The sequence below is a fragment of the Mauremys reevesii genome, linkage group 6 (genome assembly GCF_016161935.1).
Source record: "Mauremys reevesii isolate NIE-2019 linkage group 6, ASM1616193v1, whole genome shotgun sequence".
NCBI lineage: Eukaryota > Metazoa > Chordata > Testudines > Geoemydidae > Mauremys > Mauremys reevesii.
In genome coordinates, this window is record NC_052628.1 from 118,183,375 (window position 1) to 118,202,576 (window position 19,202).

Here is a 19,202-nt window from a genome sequence, read left to right on the forward strand (position 1 = left end):
AAATCAGTACTTGGTCCTACAAGTAAAGGCAGGGGGCTGGACTTGATGACTTTCCAGCTCTATGTGATAGGTATATCTCCATATATTATATTAATTAAAACACCAAAGTGATGGATGAGTTCTGACTGTTTAACCCAGCATGTACTGTCCTGGGAGAAGACCCTGCATGTTCACAGGCCCCTGAACGGGGTGGGGAAATAGCTTTCAGCTGAATCTTCTAACCTGTCCTAAGACCCATTTTGCTGCTTGAGACTTAGCTATAGGAATATAGTACCGGGCCATGTTCTGCTCTCTGCTATAGCTCTGTGACCCCCTGCACTAGAAGAAACTAGCAATCAGTAGCTAAGTGTGTGTGTGTGGGGGAAACTGGATATTATGCTTTGACATCTGCAAAACTGACCCTGAAAATCTATCTGACTTAGGTATCTGCCTTCTCAAAGTTACGAGACCGGTTTCGCTTATCTGCGGGGCCTGTTTAGGCCATAAAGAAACCCCCTCCTGCCCTACCCCCGGGGGGGGGGGGGTGCCAGTGCACTAGGCAAAGGGAGTGCAGCCTGGCTCTCCTACACACGGCAGGCACTTCAGTGGGGAGCTGGACGTGGGTGTGTTCAGGGAGCAAAGGGCGCTTACCAGAAGCCGGTGCTTTTCCAGAAGTGCTTCAGGGGCCTTTCAACCTGCGAAACATCCACGTGCAGCACGTAAGCGCCCCAGCCCGCACGGAGCAGCATGTGCAGGATTATTGCTCCGGCCCCCCAGCTCCGAACCGGCGCCATGGGGCCCAGGGAAACGGCACGGGATTACATGGACGCCGGCCCAGGGTCGGAGCGCTCACCGGGAAGCAGGCACCCTACCAGGCTTCATCCCACGGGGGTCCCCGCAGCCAGGCAGCTCAGCTCCCGCTCCGCCGGTCCCCGGGCACGGGGGCTCTGTGAGCTCCGGCTGCCCGCAGGTCCGCCGCTCTCTTGGTCCAGGGGTGGGAGAGATTCTCCCTTCCGCGACTCCTGCGAAAGCAAAAGCGAAGCCCTTGACACACACCCCTCTTCGTGTCACACACATGGTTTCCCCTGCTTACTTCCTGCTTTCCAAATCTACCAAGTGGTAAGGCAGACCTGCAAACGCAGGAAAGAAACAGGGACTGGAGAAATCTGCAGAAACCCGGGGAAGCCAGCAGTGCTTGGAACCAGATCCCGGGGGGGGGGGGGTATTATAGTATATGTTAGAGGAATTCGGGTTTTATAGCAAAGCAGAAATAAAGATGTTTTCGGCTCCCACATAATCTGCAGTGGCTGTGTGCTGTAACCACACCTTTTCCCTGTAATACTTTGAAGCAATTTTATATAGTGTCTTTCTTTTCAGTGTATCTGTCTTTCCATATCTTCCTCCTCCCATCTTTAAATGGGGGGGGGGGTTCTGCCTTTTGTTGCATTTTGGAGGGAGGGGGTGCATTTTTGTTTTCCAGGTTTTGCTTTCTCTTTGAATCTGTCTGTTACGGCTTAGTTTACTTTTCATTTTAACTTTGCTTTTCATTTAGTTCCTCAGTATCATCTATTTCCTTGACTTTGTTTCAGTATTTATCATTTCTGCTGATTTTGTCTTTGTTTTCCTCCTCCCCTCCCCCTTTCTCCATCCTTCCTGTCCTATTACAGTAGGGGTGTCTGGAAAATAAACTCACCTAAGGCGAGGGACTAACACTTACAAAACAAGGAGGAGTCCTTGTGGCACCTTATAGACACTCCCCTCTACAAACACCCCAATCTACCACACACAGACATTCTCCCCTGTATGGTCTCTGTGCGTCCCCAGCAAGACTGTATACCCTTACATACACCCACTATGCCCCCCAGAAACCCTATAAACCCCACAAGCCCACCAGAGACCCTATACACACTCATTATGCTCCCAGACACCCTATCACCTGTACATGCCCTCCAGACCCTATACTCCTACAAACACCTACTGTACTCCCCAGAGACCCCACATCCCATATACATCCACTATACTCCCCAGAGTCTCCATATCCCCTACATACACCCAGTATACTCCCCAGAGACCCCCCCTACATACACCCACTATACTCCCCAGAGTCCCCATATCCCCTACATACACCCACTATACTCCCCAGAGTCCCCATATCCCCTACATACACCCACTATACTGCACAAAGACCCTATAGATCCCAGTATACTCCCCAGAGACCCCATATCCCCTATATACACCCACTATACTCCCCAGAGTCTCCATATCCGCTACATACACCCAGTATACTCCCCAGAGACCCCATATCCCCTATATACACCCACTATACTCCCCAGAGACCCCATATCCCCTACATACACCCACTATACTCCCCAGAGTCCCCATATCCCCTACATACACCCACTATACTCCCCAGAGATCCTACATAATCCCGCACTGTCTCGAAGATTTCCTACCCCCCATTCCTCCCTAGTCACATGACCTTCTACCCACGACCCCACCTCCGCGTGGTTCTTTTCGAGAAGGAAAACAAGGGATCTCGATTCCCATTGGTCCCTTCCCCTAGCGCCCCGCCTTCCTTCCTGACGTAAAGCCTGCTCTCCGGTGTGACAGATGGTGGGCGTGGTCAAAATAGAACACCGCCTTCCATCCGGGCACCGCTCTGTACGTCACACGCTGCAGCCCAGAGGGTGGGGGTGAGGATTTCTGTAAGCGACGAGCTGGGCGTGGCTGGGTGTTTGGCCAATCCAGGCGCGCTCCTGTGTTGTGCGGCCGGTTTGAATCCCGGGGGCTGCCGTTAGGTTCGTTAGCCGGCGGAGAGCTGCTTCAGCCGTGCGCCCGAGCCCCCACCCGCGCCGCGAGGATGCCGAGGACCCCGCGCAAGAGGTGAGTGCGGGGACCCCCGGGAAGGGGGTGGGCGGGGCTGGCTGTCCCGGGTGACAGCCGCTCAGGGCCCCCCCGCCCCGGCGGGACCCCGTGTCTCCCTCCGCACCCCGGCAGCCCTTCTCCCGCCGCGCGCCCCGGCCTGACGAGGTGTTTCTCCTCAGCGAGGTCCTGGCCTCCTCCCTGGTGAGCAGCGTCAACCACGCCCTGGGGAAGCTGCTGGACATCTGGCACCAGATCGGCATCAAGGAGGAGATGCAGCTGGAGCGCATGCAGGCGGTCAAGCAGCACATCGAGGTGTGTGTGTGGGGGGGTCTCCTCCTCCTCTCCCCCCCGCCCATTGTCCCTGCCCCCTGCTCGTCTCCTCCTCAATGGGCTCAGCTCAGCCTCACCGCTGTTGCCTCCTCCCGCAGTCCCTGGGGTTCGTCACTGCTAGTGGGGGCTGCAGCTGGGTCCCCCCCCCCCCCCGACGGGGTGTTGCAGAGGAACAGCCCCAGTTCTCACAATGGGGCGGGATAGCAGGAGGGGCTGAGTTGCTGGGCTCTTTCTCTTGCTTCCTATGAGAATGACAGTCCCATCCTGAGGGGCTCTGCCCCCTTCCTGCACCAGCCCTACCCCACTTCTCTTCCCCAGGAGGCGGGCGGGTGGGGAAAGCAGCCATACAGAGGGGGGGTTTCTCCCACTGGCACTAAAATCATGTGCCTGTCAGTGACCATCTCCCTTCTCAAAAGTATTATTTCCTGGGTTGCAACCTGGCCCACTTTAAGCACTGGTGCCCACCTGCTGCTAGACGCAGTTTTGGGTGAACTCCTGCCCATCCCAATATGTCCAGCACACAAGCCAGAGAATGCCAGAGCTGCAGCTTTGTATGTAACCTCAACTCTCAACCCCCTGTGCAGAGGCAGCAGTGGAAGGGTAAGTCCCTAGCATCCCACCTGGGAGTTAAACCCAAACCTCCCTTTTCTGTCACAGACTTCTTGTGTGACCTGTACGTTTCCTCTAAGGGTTTTTTGTGTCACTGACATGCATCTAACAGTACTTCCTTACCTCCTAGTGGTGCTGTGAGAAGAAATACATTAAAGGTTATAAATACTACATTAATGAAGGCCATATAAATACCATTTTCACATCTTTGAGTGCTTCACTTTGCCACTGGGCTATTTCCAATGTAGTTTTTAGATGAACTCTTTTGAAAATAAAATTTTGCTTTCTAGAATTTCTGTTCTGCTAGATAGAAGCAGAGTGCTGTGTCCTACACACCTTGCAAGGCCATTTCTTACTATATTAGACTCTTCTCTCTCCTCACCCCTCTCCAAACCCTCACTAGCACTGCAGCTCTTGCCTTAAAAAATAAATAATGAGCCAGGACTCTCCCATTAGGAAGATTTTCTTTCAAATTCTCACAGCACAGGAAGATTTGACAGAACAAGGAACAGTGGTCTCACATTGCAGTGGGGGAGGTCTAGGTTGGTTATTAGGAAAAACTATTTCCCTAGGGAGGTGGTGGAATCTCCATCCTTAGAGGTTTTTAAGGCCCAGTTTGACAAAGCCCTGGCTGGGTGACTTAGTTGGGGCAGGGGGTTGGAATAGGTGACCTCCTTAGGGTTGGAAGAGACCTCATCTTCTATGATTTGTCACATGCATGTCCTGTTTGGCCACCTTAGCTGTGCATGCACAGAGTAATTTTAAAAGGGTTGCAACTTGGTAAAATGAAACAAATCTTCATCAGTACACTCAAAATCACTCTACTCTATGCAAAATTTCAACTCTACTTGGCCATTTCAACACCTTAAGTTGGTAAGTTTCTTTTCTCGTGTATTGTACCTGGAAAAGTTTGTTCAGACTATGCCTGAAAAACTTCAGATTGAAAGATAAAGGCTTTGGATGACTGAGCAACTGTGAACGGGGTTAGAACAATAATTTCCAGGTATGTTTAAAACTATACTTTTTTTGTTGGAATAATTATTGGTACAGGATACCACCATGACACCAGTTTGATCACAAATTCCTTTATTAAATCCACAAACCAAATTATATTTATGCAATTGCTCTAAACGTGCCTTAAAAAGCCTACATAACAAGCAATTACTACATCCAACCAGTATCAGATGTTCATAAGCATTTAATTAAGACACAAATGGACTAAATCCAGGGGTGCTTAGACCTTTGTTAGTTTACTCCAGGGGTCGGCAACTTTTCAGCAGTGGTGTGCTGAGTCTTCATGTATACACTCTAATTTAAGGTTTCGCATGCCGGTAATACATTTTAACGTTTTTTAGAAGGTCTCTCTCTAAGTCTATAATATATAACAAAACTACTGTTATATGTAAAGTAAACAAGGTTTTCAAAATGTTTCAGAAGCTTTATTTAAAATTAAATTAAAATGCAGATCTTATTAGTTTAGTGTGATCCTTGCCCTTGCTGAGTTTTCCAATGTCTGGTGGCACGTATTTAGATACTTTAAGCTGCACACAGGCTTCTGAGTTATAAGTTGATAACCAGCTGGCAAGAGGTCAGTGGCTGGAACCCCAGATCGGTAGCTAAGGTGAGTGGAGCTGGTGACTGGTAGGGCTGAGCAGGGCCGGAGGCCTGGACCCTGTCTGGCAGGGGGCCTGCGCTGGAAGCAAGGTGGGTCGGGCTGCGGCTGGAACCCCAGAGCGGCAGCAGGCTGAGCGGGTCAGCCTGTCCAGCTCTGGTGTTTCAGGGGTGGGCTGAGCGTCTCCGCCAGCCCCCCTCTGGGGTTTCAGCTGCCAGCTTCTGTCAGCTGGGGTTCCTTCCCCCAGGCCAGCAGCGGGCGCTGAGTGGGACTGGTGGCAGGACCCCAGCTGGCAAGGGGTCAGTAGCGGGAACCCCAGAGCGGCAGCGGGCTGAGCGGCTCAGCCCGCCCCACGTGCCATCGATTGCCGACCCCTGGTTTACTCTAACTTGGTCAGGCAGATATTAGTAATGAACTCCCAAGAGTTCACCTTTTTATACCCTTTAACAAACAAGAGATTGCCAATTCCTGACTTCAGCTAAAAACTAGTTTCGGGTTGGGAATGCTTATGCTTGGCATAGACAAGAGTTATGACTGAGCCCTTTTCTTCAAGATAACTAACATTAGTGTGTCAGGGATCACTGTAAATTTATCATATCACAACTTTTCTCTGTCTCTAGTTATCAGAGCTGATTCTAATAAACTTATGAGCTACATTGAGTTCAGCATTTTTACAACTTTCTTGCCAGTTACATTTTTTTTCCTTACAGACTTCCCACAAAGGCTTTTGTTTTACTTAAACTACAAAGCACACATTTTCCTTCATTCCTACACTAACTACCATGTACAAGAGTGATGCGCTAAAACTGAATTGTACTAAGCACCTAAGTTTCTGCCTCCTCGCGTTAGTATAGAGATTTGAGCTGACACTAAGTTTACTACAAAACAGGCTGATGTTGTATGGTTATCCTAGCTTTCCAGAATGAAACCGTAGAAGCTGTTGGTTGGAAAGGGAATGTAAGCTTGGTATACCCCATATGGAAGGCCATTCTAAATGTATGAAGTAGTGCAACAGGTGCCAAATCAAAAATGGGCTAGAGGTCTTAGGAGCTAGGGGAGTTGGACTGTGGAGTCCCACAGTCCAAGGAAGTGGGCCCGACAGATCTGCACCCAGAAGTACCATAGAGGCTAGAGAGAGAAACAGCAGCTTCCACACATTTAGACCCAACTTTAGAAACATGTGGGATCCAAAGGTTGGGTCCAGTTACAACAGATTGTCCCCTATGGGGATTCAGCCAGGTCTGTACCATGGAATTCACTAAATCTACGTAAGTATGCTAGCTCTGCAGTGATGGAAGGAGCAATACATTAATTGGTGGTCAGTACATTGAATCTAAATACACATAGGGAGCTGTTTTGCTGATCATTTTTACTGTTTTTCTGATCATGACGACACTTAGGTCAACAAAAGATTTGTCCAGGCTAACTAGTTTGAGCTAGTTGAACTACACAGATGTACAGTTTTCTTTACACAATTTCTTAATTTAGGTAAAATCTTGGTGCAAGATTTGGTTTATATGGGTTTATTACTTGAAGATGAGTCATGTCCTGAGCTTAGAAGCATTGGCCTTTAAAATTTATTAAAAAATATAGCACAAGTGAAAGATTTAGGCCTGTGCAAGATCTAGAGGTGCGCTTAGGAAAGGTGATTAAATCTTACAGACCCCAGGCTTGCAAACAAGTTTAAATAAGTAACAAGATAGGTGCACAGTCAGATGTTCAGTATCTTCTATTTTGAGTCAACCATGGACCAAGTAGACCAGGATCATGCCATTTGAGAACTGGGGCTCGTAAATTGGATGTAGATATCTTGTTAGGGAATTGGTAGCATGTACAATTACTGAGGCTATCTTTTATGCCAAAGCTACCCTGAAGCACAGTAGCAGGCAGTTTTGACTTGTAAGATTACATGCATACTAAAGTAAAAGACCCATAGATTGAAATAGTTTATATCCATATGGGAGCCACTTGTAAACCAAGTGAATGTTCACAATACTCGACAAACCATTCAATTGTTCTCCTGTTAAAGCAAACAAACCAGATATTGCTGGCTAGACTTAAAGAGATTGGGAAGGATTAGAATTAAAGGGTAAGTCACTAATGATTAGATTGAGAGCCCTTCATAAAAAGCAATGGATGCCTATATACCTCTGACTCCAACATGCGATTTTAATATTGATGATTTTCTTAGCTAAGTGTGTCTGAACAGATTACCACAGAACAGATGGTAAAGCTTGAGGACCAGAAAATGCTGAAGGTCAATGTGTGAATTCAACATCTGTAATTTGTGTCTCATCCTATTGGCTTTGATATAATTTTGTAACAATAATTAGTATCTCTTTTACAATACAGTAGTGCACAGTGCAGAAGTTCTGCCAGGCTGTAGCTATATTGTATCCCCATAGATTAGAATAATCAGAGCAAATGCCTCATGACTTTCTCTGAACTCGTCTGACTATACTGATGTTTTATCCAGTCTATTGGTAATCAGGATGGAGGGTTGTATCTCACTTAGCTCACTGGATATCAGTTGAATTCACAGTCTGAAGTTAGGTACTCGACCAGGCTGAAGTAAATAGCTCGTGCAATCCTGCAAGCTGAGGAGATGAGCTTAAGCCTAAAGTTTTCCCTTTCTCTATTTGTAAGCTCTAGAGATGTCTGGAGGCCACTGTCTCCCTGTCTGAGATGCAATTAGTCTTCAGATATGGAGCAACTAGGTAAATGGTATAGTGAAGGGAAGGGACAAACTAGTTTGGAACCTATGGGCAGTGTAGAAGGAGAGGTGTGTGTGTATATAGATATATCCATTAGTTTCTCTTTCATTTAAAAGTGAATTAAAATGACTGGCTTCTAGTTAAGCAGGAGAACATTAAACTTGCTCCAAATCTTTTACATTCAAACGTTCCATTGGGTGTCTGCTTTCATCTTGCTCTTCTTTCAGGCACGATGATCCCTGCAGCATTGTCTCAACAATTTCTGAAAAGTAGTAGTGAAACTTTTATTAGGATCAAATATTGGAGAGAAGGCTCATGCTAGTGGTGGTTGATTTTATTCTCTGCGTTATTGATTTGACTTATAATTCCATTGATGATGGAGACAGAACAGACCTGTTGGGTCACAATCTTACAGTTCATGGAAGACAAAAATACCATACCTCCGATAAGCTTTGGGGGTGGGGTTTACTAAAGTTAAGCATGTATACACTGAAATACATAGACTGTGGAGTTTGTAAAGTGGTACTCAAAACTGGAAGGATTCTACATGACTCACATAACAAATACTGGATTATCAGGCATGCAGTTTTTTGTTTTCCTTGCAACAACTAATATTGAACTTTGCAACTAGTGTCTAGGTGGATGGAGGCAGGAGTGGAAAACATGCTACAAGGACCAGTAAATAAGAAGAGTCTCCAAAAATGGCCATGTTCCTTATTTTCATGTGAATTAAAGATCTCTACTGCTTCTCTCAAACTGCAAAAAAAATGTTGCTCTGTATTCTACTATTTAGAAAATACCCAAGCTAAAAAAACCTTCTTTCATGCTCACCATATTGTTTCATCTGATTTCCCCCCACCCCCCAAGTTACTTTTTTAGAGCAGGGTTATATTTCAAGAAGCTTCCTTTCACTAATACACAAACAACTTGAATCTGAGAAGCTCGGAATAGTAGCATGTGCTACCATGAATAAGGAACTGCTAAGAGTGCTCAAGTATCCCATTATATAAATGGATTCTGATTGGGGCTGCCAATTGGAATTAATGCAAAACAAATTAACTAGATTAATCATGACTTTTGTAATCAGTTTTAATTGCACTGTTAATAATAGAATACCAATTAAATTATAAATATTTTGTATGTTTTTCTAAATCTTTTAAAAATTATTTCAATTACAACACAGAATAGTGTAGTATTCACTTTATACTATTACAAATATGTGCACTGTAAAAGATTAACAAAATAGTATTTTTCAACTCCTCATAACTGTACTGTAGTGTAATTGCTTAATTATGAAAGTGTAACTTACAAATGTAGAATTTTTTTACATAACTGCACTCGAAAACAAAACAAGTAAAACTTCAGAGCCTACAAGTCCACTTAGTGATTGGCTGAAGAAGAAGTAGGACTAAGACAAACAAGTTTGTTTACAATTACAGGAGATAATACTGCCCACTTCTTATTTACAATGTTACCTGAAAGTGAGAACAGGTTTTTGCATGGCACTGTTGTAGCTGGTGTGGCAAGGTATTTATGTGCCAGATATACTAAACATTTGTGTGCCTCGTCATGATTTCACTTGTTCATTGTTGTTGGGTTGCTTATGTGGGTACCTAGAGGCTAAATATGAGACTCCTGCAGGAATTCTGCACATGCTTAGAATTTGTCCCCCACAGATTTCTTTGCTTCCCTGCAAAATAATGACTTTCTGATGGGGAAGCAAAATGAAGTCACAAGAGCAGTCATATGACCCTCCCTAGCAGAGAAGTAAATCACTGTGGGGAAAGGGGTGGGACTGGGGAAGACCTGACTGGTGGCTCCTACCCTGCGCTGGACTCAGCTGCTAGTCCTGGTTGGACTGGGGAGGATGGGACTTCCCCTTCACATCTTCTGGGGCTATCATACCCACCCCCAGATTTCTTCCCCTGGTTGTAGGATGCTCTGAAAACTCCTTCTCACCCCCCCCCCATCCTCCTGTGCTACCTGCAGGGGGAGGGATCACTGTACAGGGAGCTGCTCCCCCATCCACCCAACCTCTGTGCAGCCAGATCCCCCTCATACTGACCCCACCTGATGAGCCCCACCCCCCCTGCACCTGGACCACCCTGAGCCACCTGCACCTGGATCCCTACCCTACCAAACCCCAACTAGCTGCACCTTGGCCCAACTCCCCCAGCATCTGGACCCCCACCCCCACCCCCCTGCCGAGCTCTATTTGCACCCCCCACCGATACCTCTTTGACTGAGCCCCAACTACCTTCACCTGGACTCCCTGCAGAGTCCATTACTGTTGTACCCTGCTCCCCCCAACAGGCCCCTGTGCATCTGGATCTCTTCTCCCTCCCCCACCCCCACTGCACCTGGGTCTCACACTGAGCAACCCACACCCAGATTGCCCCACACAGAACCCTCTCAACCCACACCTGGATCCCTCTACACTTGCATCCTGCCTTGCTGAACCTGCCTGCCCATGCCTGGTGCACCTGGCACACAGGGGCAGGGCCCTGGGGTGTTTCTGGGCAGGCCTGGTCCTTGCGCTGGGTCAGGGTTGGGTGCAGCCTCATCGCTGAGGCCGTGTCCCAGGGGGAACCTGCACAGTGATCTCCCACCTCTGTGCAGCCAGTGGCCTGTGCTCCCCACTGTCATGCTGGAGCCTCCATGTTTATCTGACAAATACAATTTGCAGAATTTTAAAATACTGTGTGCAGATTTTTTTGGGGGGGGGGGCACAGAATGCCCTCAGGAGTAATAGGAAGAGGGAGCAGGGGCTGTATTGTGATCAAGCAGAGATACTAAGAGTAGCTGCATCTTGCTAGCTAATATATGGGCAATATGATATCTTATAGATGCTCCCTGAAGAAAAATAGTTCATATAAGTTTCCTGAATGCGTGGTGATCATCCACATAGGGGGAAGGTTTACTGTGACAGGAGTTCACTGCTACAACAGCCTTTCTGAGAGACTGGAATAGGGATAACAGAGTTACAGACTCTGAGCCAAATGATCAGAAAATGAGATGGGGCAGCTGGAGAGTATTGACACCTCATTTGTGTAGCTGAGTAGAGGCTGCCTGCAGTCAAGAATACCAAAGCTGTATGTTAAGTAACTACCACAGTGATCATGATGGGGAGGGATAGGGGATCCATGCTGAGTTGGTGAACTCCTCTCCCTTGTGACTCATGGTAACTTAAGTTCAGGCTACAAAACTAAACTTTGATGCCCATGTTTGTTCACCCAGATCAGACCCTGCTTAAGAACCATAGTTACTAACAGGATGCTTATATGGAATGTATTATCTATACTGTAGGAGCCACAGTCTTGGACCAGGACTCCATTATGCTAGGTATTGTATGTCAAAGACCATCCTTGATCCAAAGTGCTTAGTCTGTTTTTTATAATGCACTTCAATAGCCAATACCAAATGCACCCAGAAGAAAATAGCACTGTTTGTATTTAAGTAAGGATTTGAGAATTATTAAATAATCTCTCCTCTCAAATGAGGTACTAACTTTAGAGTTGCTTGTAACAGGTTGTGACCATTTACATCTAAAATTCTGAAACTTCATTAACTCATTAATTAAGGGCTCCTGCATACAGGATAAATCCCAAATTTTAACTGACTTTCCATCTGAGGTCAGAGAGTCAGTTGTCTTGGATTTAAACCAGTTAAATGCCTCTAAAGTGAAATATGCCATATGTAGTCCCCTAAGAAGCTACTTATATCTTTACAAAGGAACTAAGAAAAGACCATTTGACTTTTTCAAGGGTCTCTTAGGCGTGAATTGGCAAAATGTGCATTAGGTCAGATTTCATAAGTGGATAATAAATCTCTCATGTAGGCAAAGCCCACTGCCCAAATTCTAGTGAAATAAAAATAAGACTGAACTTCATAAGAGATGCTTGATGGGCATACCTTCTCACCATTGCTAAGGTACTTTCTAGTTCTTAGGATCACACATGACATGGAAACACATGGCCCTTACTTAGACTAGTTTCCCAACTAAATGTTAGACATGACAACAAGGATTAAAATACTGGGTTGGGCCAGTGGTTCACAGGACCAGTGTTCTGCCTAACAACGGTTGTTACCAGATGCATCAGAATAAGGTGCTAGAAGTCCCAAAATGGGCAATTCTAGAATACATGGCCTATGGGAACTTAATTGATTACACCCCTCAGAGGATGGCTAATTCCCTTAAACCTGAGGGTTTATTGCATCCTAACACTTTCTTTTTAATCCTGTCTTGTAATTGTGGGTGTCCTCATCCATATAAACAACCAACATGTATTGATCCAGCCATTTGCAGGCTCCAGCTGTGCTTCAGCAGCCAGTTGTAGCTGTAGTTCAGTAGCTAGGCCTATATTTTCACGAATAGGGTGATGAAGAACTGGAATGGGTTACCTAGGGAGGTAGTGGAATCTCCTTCCTTAGAGGTTTTTAAGGTCAGGCTTGACAAAGCCCTGGCTGGGATGATTTAGTTGGGTTTGGTCCTGCTTTGAGCAGGGGGTTGGACTAGATGACCTCCTGAGGTCCCTTCCCACCCTGAGATTCTATGATTCTATATTGCCCCAGGGATCATATGCAAAGTAGCTCCCAACTTTCTGGTTCAACTGGTGATGGATATAGGCAGCAAGTGCTGTACAACAGAATTGTACAGAATCTCCTAGAGCTGATTTATTCTTCTGTTTCCATGAACATGGTAAAACATAGCCTATTTGTGGCTTAGTGGTTTGGCAGTCTGAGGTAGCAAGCTTTGAAAGATTCCTAGGGACCTATTCCACTTCCTTCCTGATCTCCAAATGGTTGGAAGTCGTCGGAATGATCTGAATTTGTACAACTTAAAACAAGTCACTGAAAACAAAGTTCAAAATGGAAACATTGAGTTCTCCTTGACATGTCTTCAGCACTTTCCTAAATGCTTAACCTAATCAGATCATTGCACTGACATTTTCTCAGGTTCTCTTGTGCATTTCCAGAACCTTTTGAATGTAGCTCCTCTCCTGGAGCATAAATTAATTAATTAATTGGGATGTATCAGCAGGAGTGTTGTTGTACGCAAGACATGAGAAACCTTTTACTCTACTCCATGCTGACTATGCCTCAGCTGGAGTATTGTGTCCAGTTTTGGGTGTCACGTTTCAGGAAAGATCTGGACTTTCTCCAATTTGTCCGTAGGAGAGCAACAAAAATGATTAAAGGTCTAGAAAACGTGATATATGAGGGAAGACTGAAAAAGTTGGGTTTGTTTAGTCTGGAGAAAAGAAGACTGAGGGAGGCTATAACAGTTTTCAAGTACATAAAAGGTTGTTACGAGGAAGAGTGAAAAATTGTTTTCCTTAACCTCTGAGGATAGGACAAGAAGCCGAGGTGTTAAATTGCAGCAAGGGACGTTTAGGTTGGACATTAGGAAAAACTTCCTAACTCTTAGAATGGTTAAGCACTGGAATAAATTGCCTAGGGAGATTGTGGAATCTCTGATATTGGAGGTCTTTGAGAACAGATTAGACAAATGTGTCAGGAATGGTCTAGTTATTACTTGGTCCTGCCTTGAGCGCAGTGGACTGGACTAGATGACCTATTGAGGTCCCTTCCAGTCCTAGCAATGAAGTCTGTTAGTAATGAAGTCAACCTGTTAGATTAGGGTCGGTGAGGGGACTTAGTGTTGAAGATAGGCCTTTTAAAATGAAAATAACTAAAATGGTGCATTGCTGTGACAGTCTATATAAATGGCAATTGATTGATCACTGTAAATAATGATAAAAAGGATAGCTCAGTGGTTTGAGCATTGGCCTACTAAACCCAAGGTTGTGAGTTCAGTCCTTGCAGGGGCCATTTAAGGAACTGGGGTAAAAATCTGTCAGGGGACTGGTTGTGCTTTGAGCAGGGGGTTGGACTAGATGACCTCCTGAGGTCCCTTCCAACCCTGATATTCTATGATTCTTCTTCTATGAACTATTTAATCATATCTTGCTTTTATAAAAGCTTTTTATCAGTTGATATTGAAGTGCTTTACAGAGGAGGTTAGAATTATCCCCATGTTATAAATGAGGAAACAGATGAAGTGAATTTGATGAAAGTCATTATAGCATCTGCAAAAGTGGAAACTTGAAACTCAATGTGCAAAATCTAGCGACATTAAGGGACCATAGCTCTAGGTTTTGTCAAAACCTTAATGTGCATAGAAAATAGGGCCTGAGAGGCAAGGTAATAATCCTCAGGGACTATTTTCAAAGGGTTGCTACCTTCTTTCTTTCTCTGAGGCTATTTTCTAAGCATATGAAGCTTCTGACTATATCTAGGCCCACAGTTCTCAAACTTCATTGCACCACAGCCCCTTTCTGACAACAAAAATGACTGCATGACCCCAGGAGTGGGGACTGAAGCCTGAGCTTGCCACCCTGGGTTGGGGGGCCCCAAACCCCTCCACCTTAGGTGGGGGGGGCAAAGCCAAAGCCCAAGGGCTTCAGCCCTGGGCATAGGGCATGTAACCAGAGCCCTGCTGCCCAGGGCTGAAGCTATTGGACTTCAGCTTCGTCCCCGAGCATGGGGGCTTCAGCTTCGGCTTTGGTCCCAAGCCCCAGCAAGTCTAAAGCCAGCCCTGGTGATCCCATTGAAACGGGTCCCCTGATCTAGACCTATGTTCCCTTAACGTCCCTAGATTTTGCACATAATTGAGTTTCAAAATGCATGCCCACTTTTGCAGATGCAATAATGACTTTCACCAAATTATTTTCATGTGTCTAAGAAATATGATTTAACAACTGTCATAACTCTAGTCAAGTGCCACCTCTTGGCCATTCACCAGAGTACTGTGCAGGAATCCAGCAGCTGAATCTTCAGCTGCCTTAAGCATCCAGAATCTGACTGGACTTCAGGCACAGCAGTTTTCTTGGATCCTCTAGGCACACTTGGGGTGCAGACGTTGTGTCTGCTCTCTTCTGAGAGCTGAAACTGTATGGCCTGCTGCCCAGTCCCTAGAACCAGTGCTGGCCACTCAGAGTCTCCCCATAGCTTAAACCAGGGGTCGGCAACCTTTCAGAAGTGGTGTGCCAAATCTTCATTTATTCACTCCAATTTAAGGTTTTGTGTGCCAGTAATACATTTGAACATTTTTAGAAGGTCTCTTTCTATAAGTCAGGGGTCAGCAACCTTTCAGAAGTGGTGTGCCACGTCTTCATTTATTCACTCTGATTTAAGGTTTCGCGTGCCAGTAATACATTTTAATGTTTTTAGAAGGTCTCTTTCTATAAGCCTATAATATATAACTAAACTATTGTTGTATGTAAAGTAAATAAGGTTTTTAAAGTGTTTAAGAAACTTCATTTAAAATGAAATTAAAATGCAGAGCCCCCCAGACCAGTGGCCAGGACCTGGGCAGCGTGAGTGCCACTGAAAATCAGCTTGTGTGCTGCCTTTGGCATGCGTGCCATAGGTTGCCTACCCCTGGCTTAAACATACCCTCTTTCAGAGCTCCTGCTCTGGGATGTTCTGGATTCATAGTTTACTTTCTCAAGGGGAATATGAATAGTGTAACACAAATGCACACTTTGCACAGGCTTCTAAAGCCAGTGCTGTTACTCACATGAGGAAATGCAGTTCTGTACAAAAATAAAACTTACATTCCTTTGTCTGCTGCAGTTTCTTCACCATTCCAGAGCATTCTTTGGGCTGGCGTCAGTTGTCTGGGCTGCTCCAGGGTCCTTCTGCTGCATGGTTTGTGTTCTGAAACATGGACACTTCTCTCTCTCCTGCCCAAAAGTTCCTGTGTGGCTCTCCCAGTCTTCCCACTGAGAGTATATCTACACTGCAAACAGGAGGTGCAATTGCAGCACATGTAGACATAGCTGAGCTAGCTCTGAGTCAAGTCACTACAAGCAGTAGTGTAACTGCAAGGGCACAGGCTAGCCACCCAAGTAGCCTGGAACCATGGGTATGTAGTAGGGCAGCAAGCATGTGCTGCCACACCTACATGGCTAGTTTGAGCCAGCTGGCTAGCTTAGGTGTGCCTACATATGCTGCAGTTGCACCTCCCCGACCATAGTGTAGGTGTACCCATAGTCCTTTTTAACCCTTGCTTTATCTGTCCTCTCAGGAAATTTTCCACTCCCCTCCCCCACCCAACAAGTAGGCAGAAGTGTAGCTACTCCTAGGCTCCAGCTATCAGTATAGCTATTGGCTAATCACAGTACAAACATTAAAGTTAGGGATCCTCCATTGTCATGGTCTACACTTAAAATTTAGATTGATCTAGCTACATTCACATCGTGAGTGATGTAGCTATGTCAACCTAACCCCTGATGTAGACGTGGCTAGATTAATAAGACAAATGATTCAGTTGACCTAGCTACCACCGCTTAGGGAGATGTATTACCTACAGCAACAGGAAAAACTTCCATTGTTAGACACAGTTTATATCTATGCTACAGGGTTTGTGTGGCATAGCTATGGTGCCAAAGCTATGCTGCTGTAGTCCCTGTAATGTAGATAAGCTCTTAGTCTGGTGTGTTCCTGATACAGGTCCTGTCAGCAATGGTGGCCACACAGAAATAGAGGCATTTCACGATACCACAGTTTTCATAGTGGCAGCCTCATAACATTAACCAGAACTTGTACAGCAATTTACAAATTATATTGATAGTTTAGTGCTGGGCCCAGTGTTGGGCTTGGTTACTGTGAAGTATGTTAGATCTGGCCTACTTATTGATAATTATTTTGTACCCTTTCCTGGGCAGGATCTGTTGAACGAAATGATTACAGAGGAATGCCAGTTAAAGGAAAGAATCGAAAGCAGCATTGAACGCCGTAAAAAGGAATTGACGTCACTGAGAAATGAACTGTCGCTGGACCCCTACCTGGTAAGATGGCTCTAGGTTTATTATGCCTGATACACAATCTACTAGTTGACTCCAAGGTTAAATTTGCTGTTTGAAACTGTTCAAATGTGGATCAAATGTTACCATGTATGTGGTCTTTTGATGTAAAATTTCAACATTAATATTTATGCTCTTTGAATTTTCTATACATGTTTTGAGTTTTTTCTTTTTCTTTTTGGTGTTTGTCTCCTCCTCCTCCCCCTCTCACCTCACCATACAGTTTTCATAAGAAATCTAAAGTTTGTCTCTAGCAGAAATTCATTAGGGTTTCTAACATCTACCTCTATTTTAAAAACAAATTATAAGTGTGGGTCTATAGGGATCAATCCTGAGCAGATCTGCTAAAACAAGTACACCTCTGCCTCGATATAACGCGACCCTATATAACATGAATTCGGATATAACGTGGTAAAGCGGTGCTGGGGGGGGGTGGGGGGCTGCACACTCCAGTGGATCAAAGCAAGTTCGACATAATGCGGTTTCACCTATAACGTGGTAAGATTTTTGGTGCCCGAGGACAGTGTTATATCGAGGTAGAGGTGTAATTTATAGAAGAATATTAGGGTAAGGGTCACTTTTCTGTCTATCATAACAAACAGTTAATCTAGATGCAGAGGCCATCAAATCTCTCCCTTCAGAGAAATTCATGAGTTGTCTATTTAAAAATGATTGCTACTGTGGTCTGAAGACTGTGAGGACTCAGGCCGCATAAGTTAAAATGGTTGCCATTTTGCTACAGTAGGAAAAAAAGGAAGCTTATGAAGCCTTTGGCAAATATGACCACTGCCTCCTCTTGTTCCCAGTGGGTAGGATACCCTGTTGATATCAGGAATGATTGCAGCCCCTCCCTACTGTTTCAGGAGTACAGAGGAACCCTGTGAGGAGTGAAGGAATATGAGGGGCCAGGAAAGCAGGAGAGAAAACTGGGACGTGTTTCATAACCTCAAACCTGTTTACTTGTCTTGCAGAAAAAATATTAGACTACTTCCTTCTCTTGCCTTACATTATCTCCATCTGGTATGTTCAGCATCCATTGTGAGCTGTCATGAGTTTGTCCAAGGAAGACCAGTCTCCGTAATTCCATGTTGTCTGGTACACATGGAGCTTAACCTTTGTGTAATCTTGTGGTAAGCCCCCCACAACATGGGACGTTGGTCCTGACAAACTTGATAAAGTCGCCTTTGAGTTCCTTGGTCCACGTAAGCTTGTTTCTTAGACGAAAAGTCATTTTCCTGGTAGCAGTGACTTGTGGTCACAGTGACTAATCTGATTTAAATCAAGTCTTAAGAATAATGTGGTGGTGCAGACTCAGTTCTGAAAGGAGTTCTGCAGTAGTGATGCTGTTCTGCTCAGTGTTCCCATGCCTATGTCAGTCTGGCCCAGTGTAGCTCTAGATGGCCATGAGTCTTGTGAGTTGACCCAACTGCTGGACCCAAATGATTGGTCTCTTTTCCTAGGTCTGGGGGTTTCAGGCAACTCCCAGGTGCAGACTCCATATCTGACATTCTTCTTAGGCAGTGGGATACCAGAGTTTTTGGCCACCTTAGACCCCAAAATAGTACCTCAGATCTCCTGAGCCACCAATTGCTTAGACATTTTTTCCCTAGAGTCTTGCAAGCTCCACAACTCTGGCTTCAGGGACAATGTGGCAAAAACACAGGCTTAGGTATCTGGTTAAGAAATTCCTGTGTGAACTTTTTAAAGCATGCTAGTGTTACACAAATTTGAACATAGCCACCGCCTCCCTTCGTTCCTTGTCTGATCTTGCCACTCCTGTGACTTCTAGGTTAGGGCTAGGAAGCACTGTCTGTCTGCCTTAACCTGGTGGTCTTGCACATGCCGGTTGTCTGGCCACTTTGTTTTAAGAAGAGTGCTTCTCTAATAGTCTTTGTCCCTCTTTTGCCCATATGCTTTGGTAGGGGAGTTCCAAGTCTCAGCCTACCTCCCACGCCCCGTTGGCTTCTGTGCAGTGTCAAAGTCAATGGCTCTACCAGTTGAAAACCCATTGTTGCAGTTGGAGAGAGTCTTTGAATGTTGATTGCTCTTTAAGGCTCTGTACCAGTGTCTGTCTTTTCACTAGGTGTCAGATCCCTGTTTCAAAATGTTCTAATCCATAAAGGAGGTTGCAGCATAAAGTAGACCCCCTTGAAACAAAATGAGGTTCACCAAACAAAATGGGTTTCATAATTTGACATAGACATATATCCTCAACTTGTCACA

The 19,202-nt window shown here is 45.3% G+C and overlaps 2 protein-coding genes across 12 annotated transcripts in view; one reads left to right on the forward strand and one right to left on the reverse strand.

The window, feature by feature from the left end:
• The window catches only part of IDUA (alpha-L-iduronidase), a 71,750-nt gene extending 68,484 nt beyond the window's left edge, over nucleotides 1-3,266 (reverse strand). The window contains exons 1-2 of one of the 6 annotated variants that reach the window (XM_039543868.1): nucleotides 3,252-3,266; nucleotides 833-1,001 (exon numbers count right to left, since the gene is read on the reverse strand). In XM_039543868.1, the coding sequence (XP_039399802.1) occupies nucleotides 833-861 (29 nt within the window). In that variant the 5' untranslated portion in view covers nucleotides 862-1,001; nucleotides 3,252-3,266. Of the gene's footprint in view, nucleotides 1-630; nucleotides 1,002-1,672; nucleotides 2,012-2,968; nucleotides 2,985-3,251 lie in introns of those variants that run through there. The other 5 variants (XM_039543867.1, XM_039543864.1, XM_039543865.1 and 2 more) reach the window with 5 other exon arrangements.
• Nucleotides 2,608-19,202, forward strand: part of LOC120407789 (protein regulator of cytokinesis 1-like) — a 43,692-nt gene continuing 27,097 nt past the window's right edge. For 2 of the 6 annotated variants that reach the window (XM_039543869.1, XM_039543873.1), the window contains exons 1-3: nucleotides 2,610-2,862; nucleotides 3,024-3,156; nucleotides 16,842-16,964. In XM_039543869.1, coding sequence (XP_039399803.1) covers nucleotides 2,840-2,862; nucleotides 3,024-3,156; nucleotides 16,842-16,964 — 279 coding nt within the window. In that variant the 5' untranslated portion in view covers nucleotides 2,610-2,839. Of the gene's footprint in view, nucleotides 2,863-3,023; nucleotides 3,157-11,364; nucleotides 11,452-16,841; nucleotides 16,965-19,202 lie in introns of those variants that run through there. The other 4 variants (XM_039543872.1, XM_039543874.1, XM_039543870.1 and 1 more) reach the window with 4 other exon arrangements.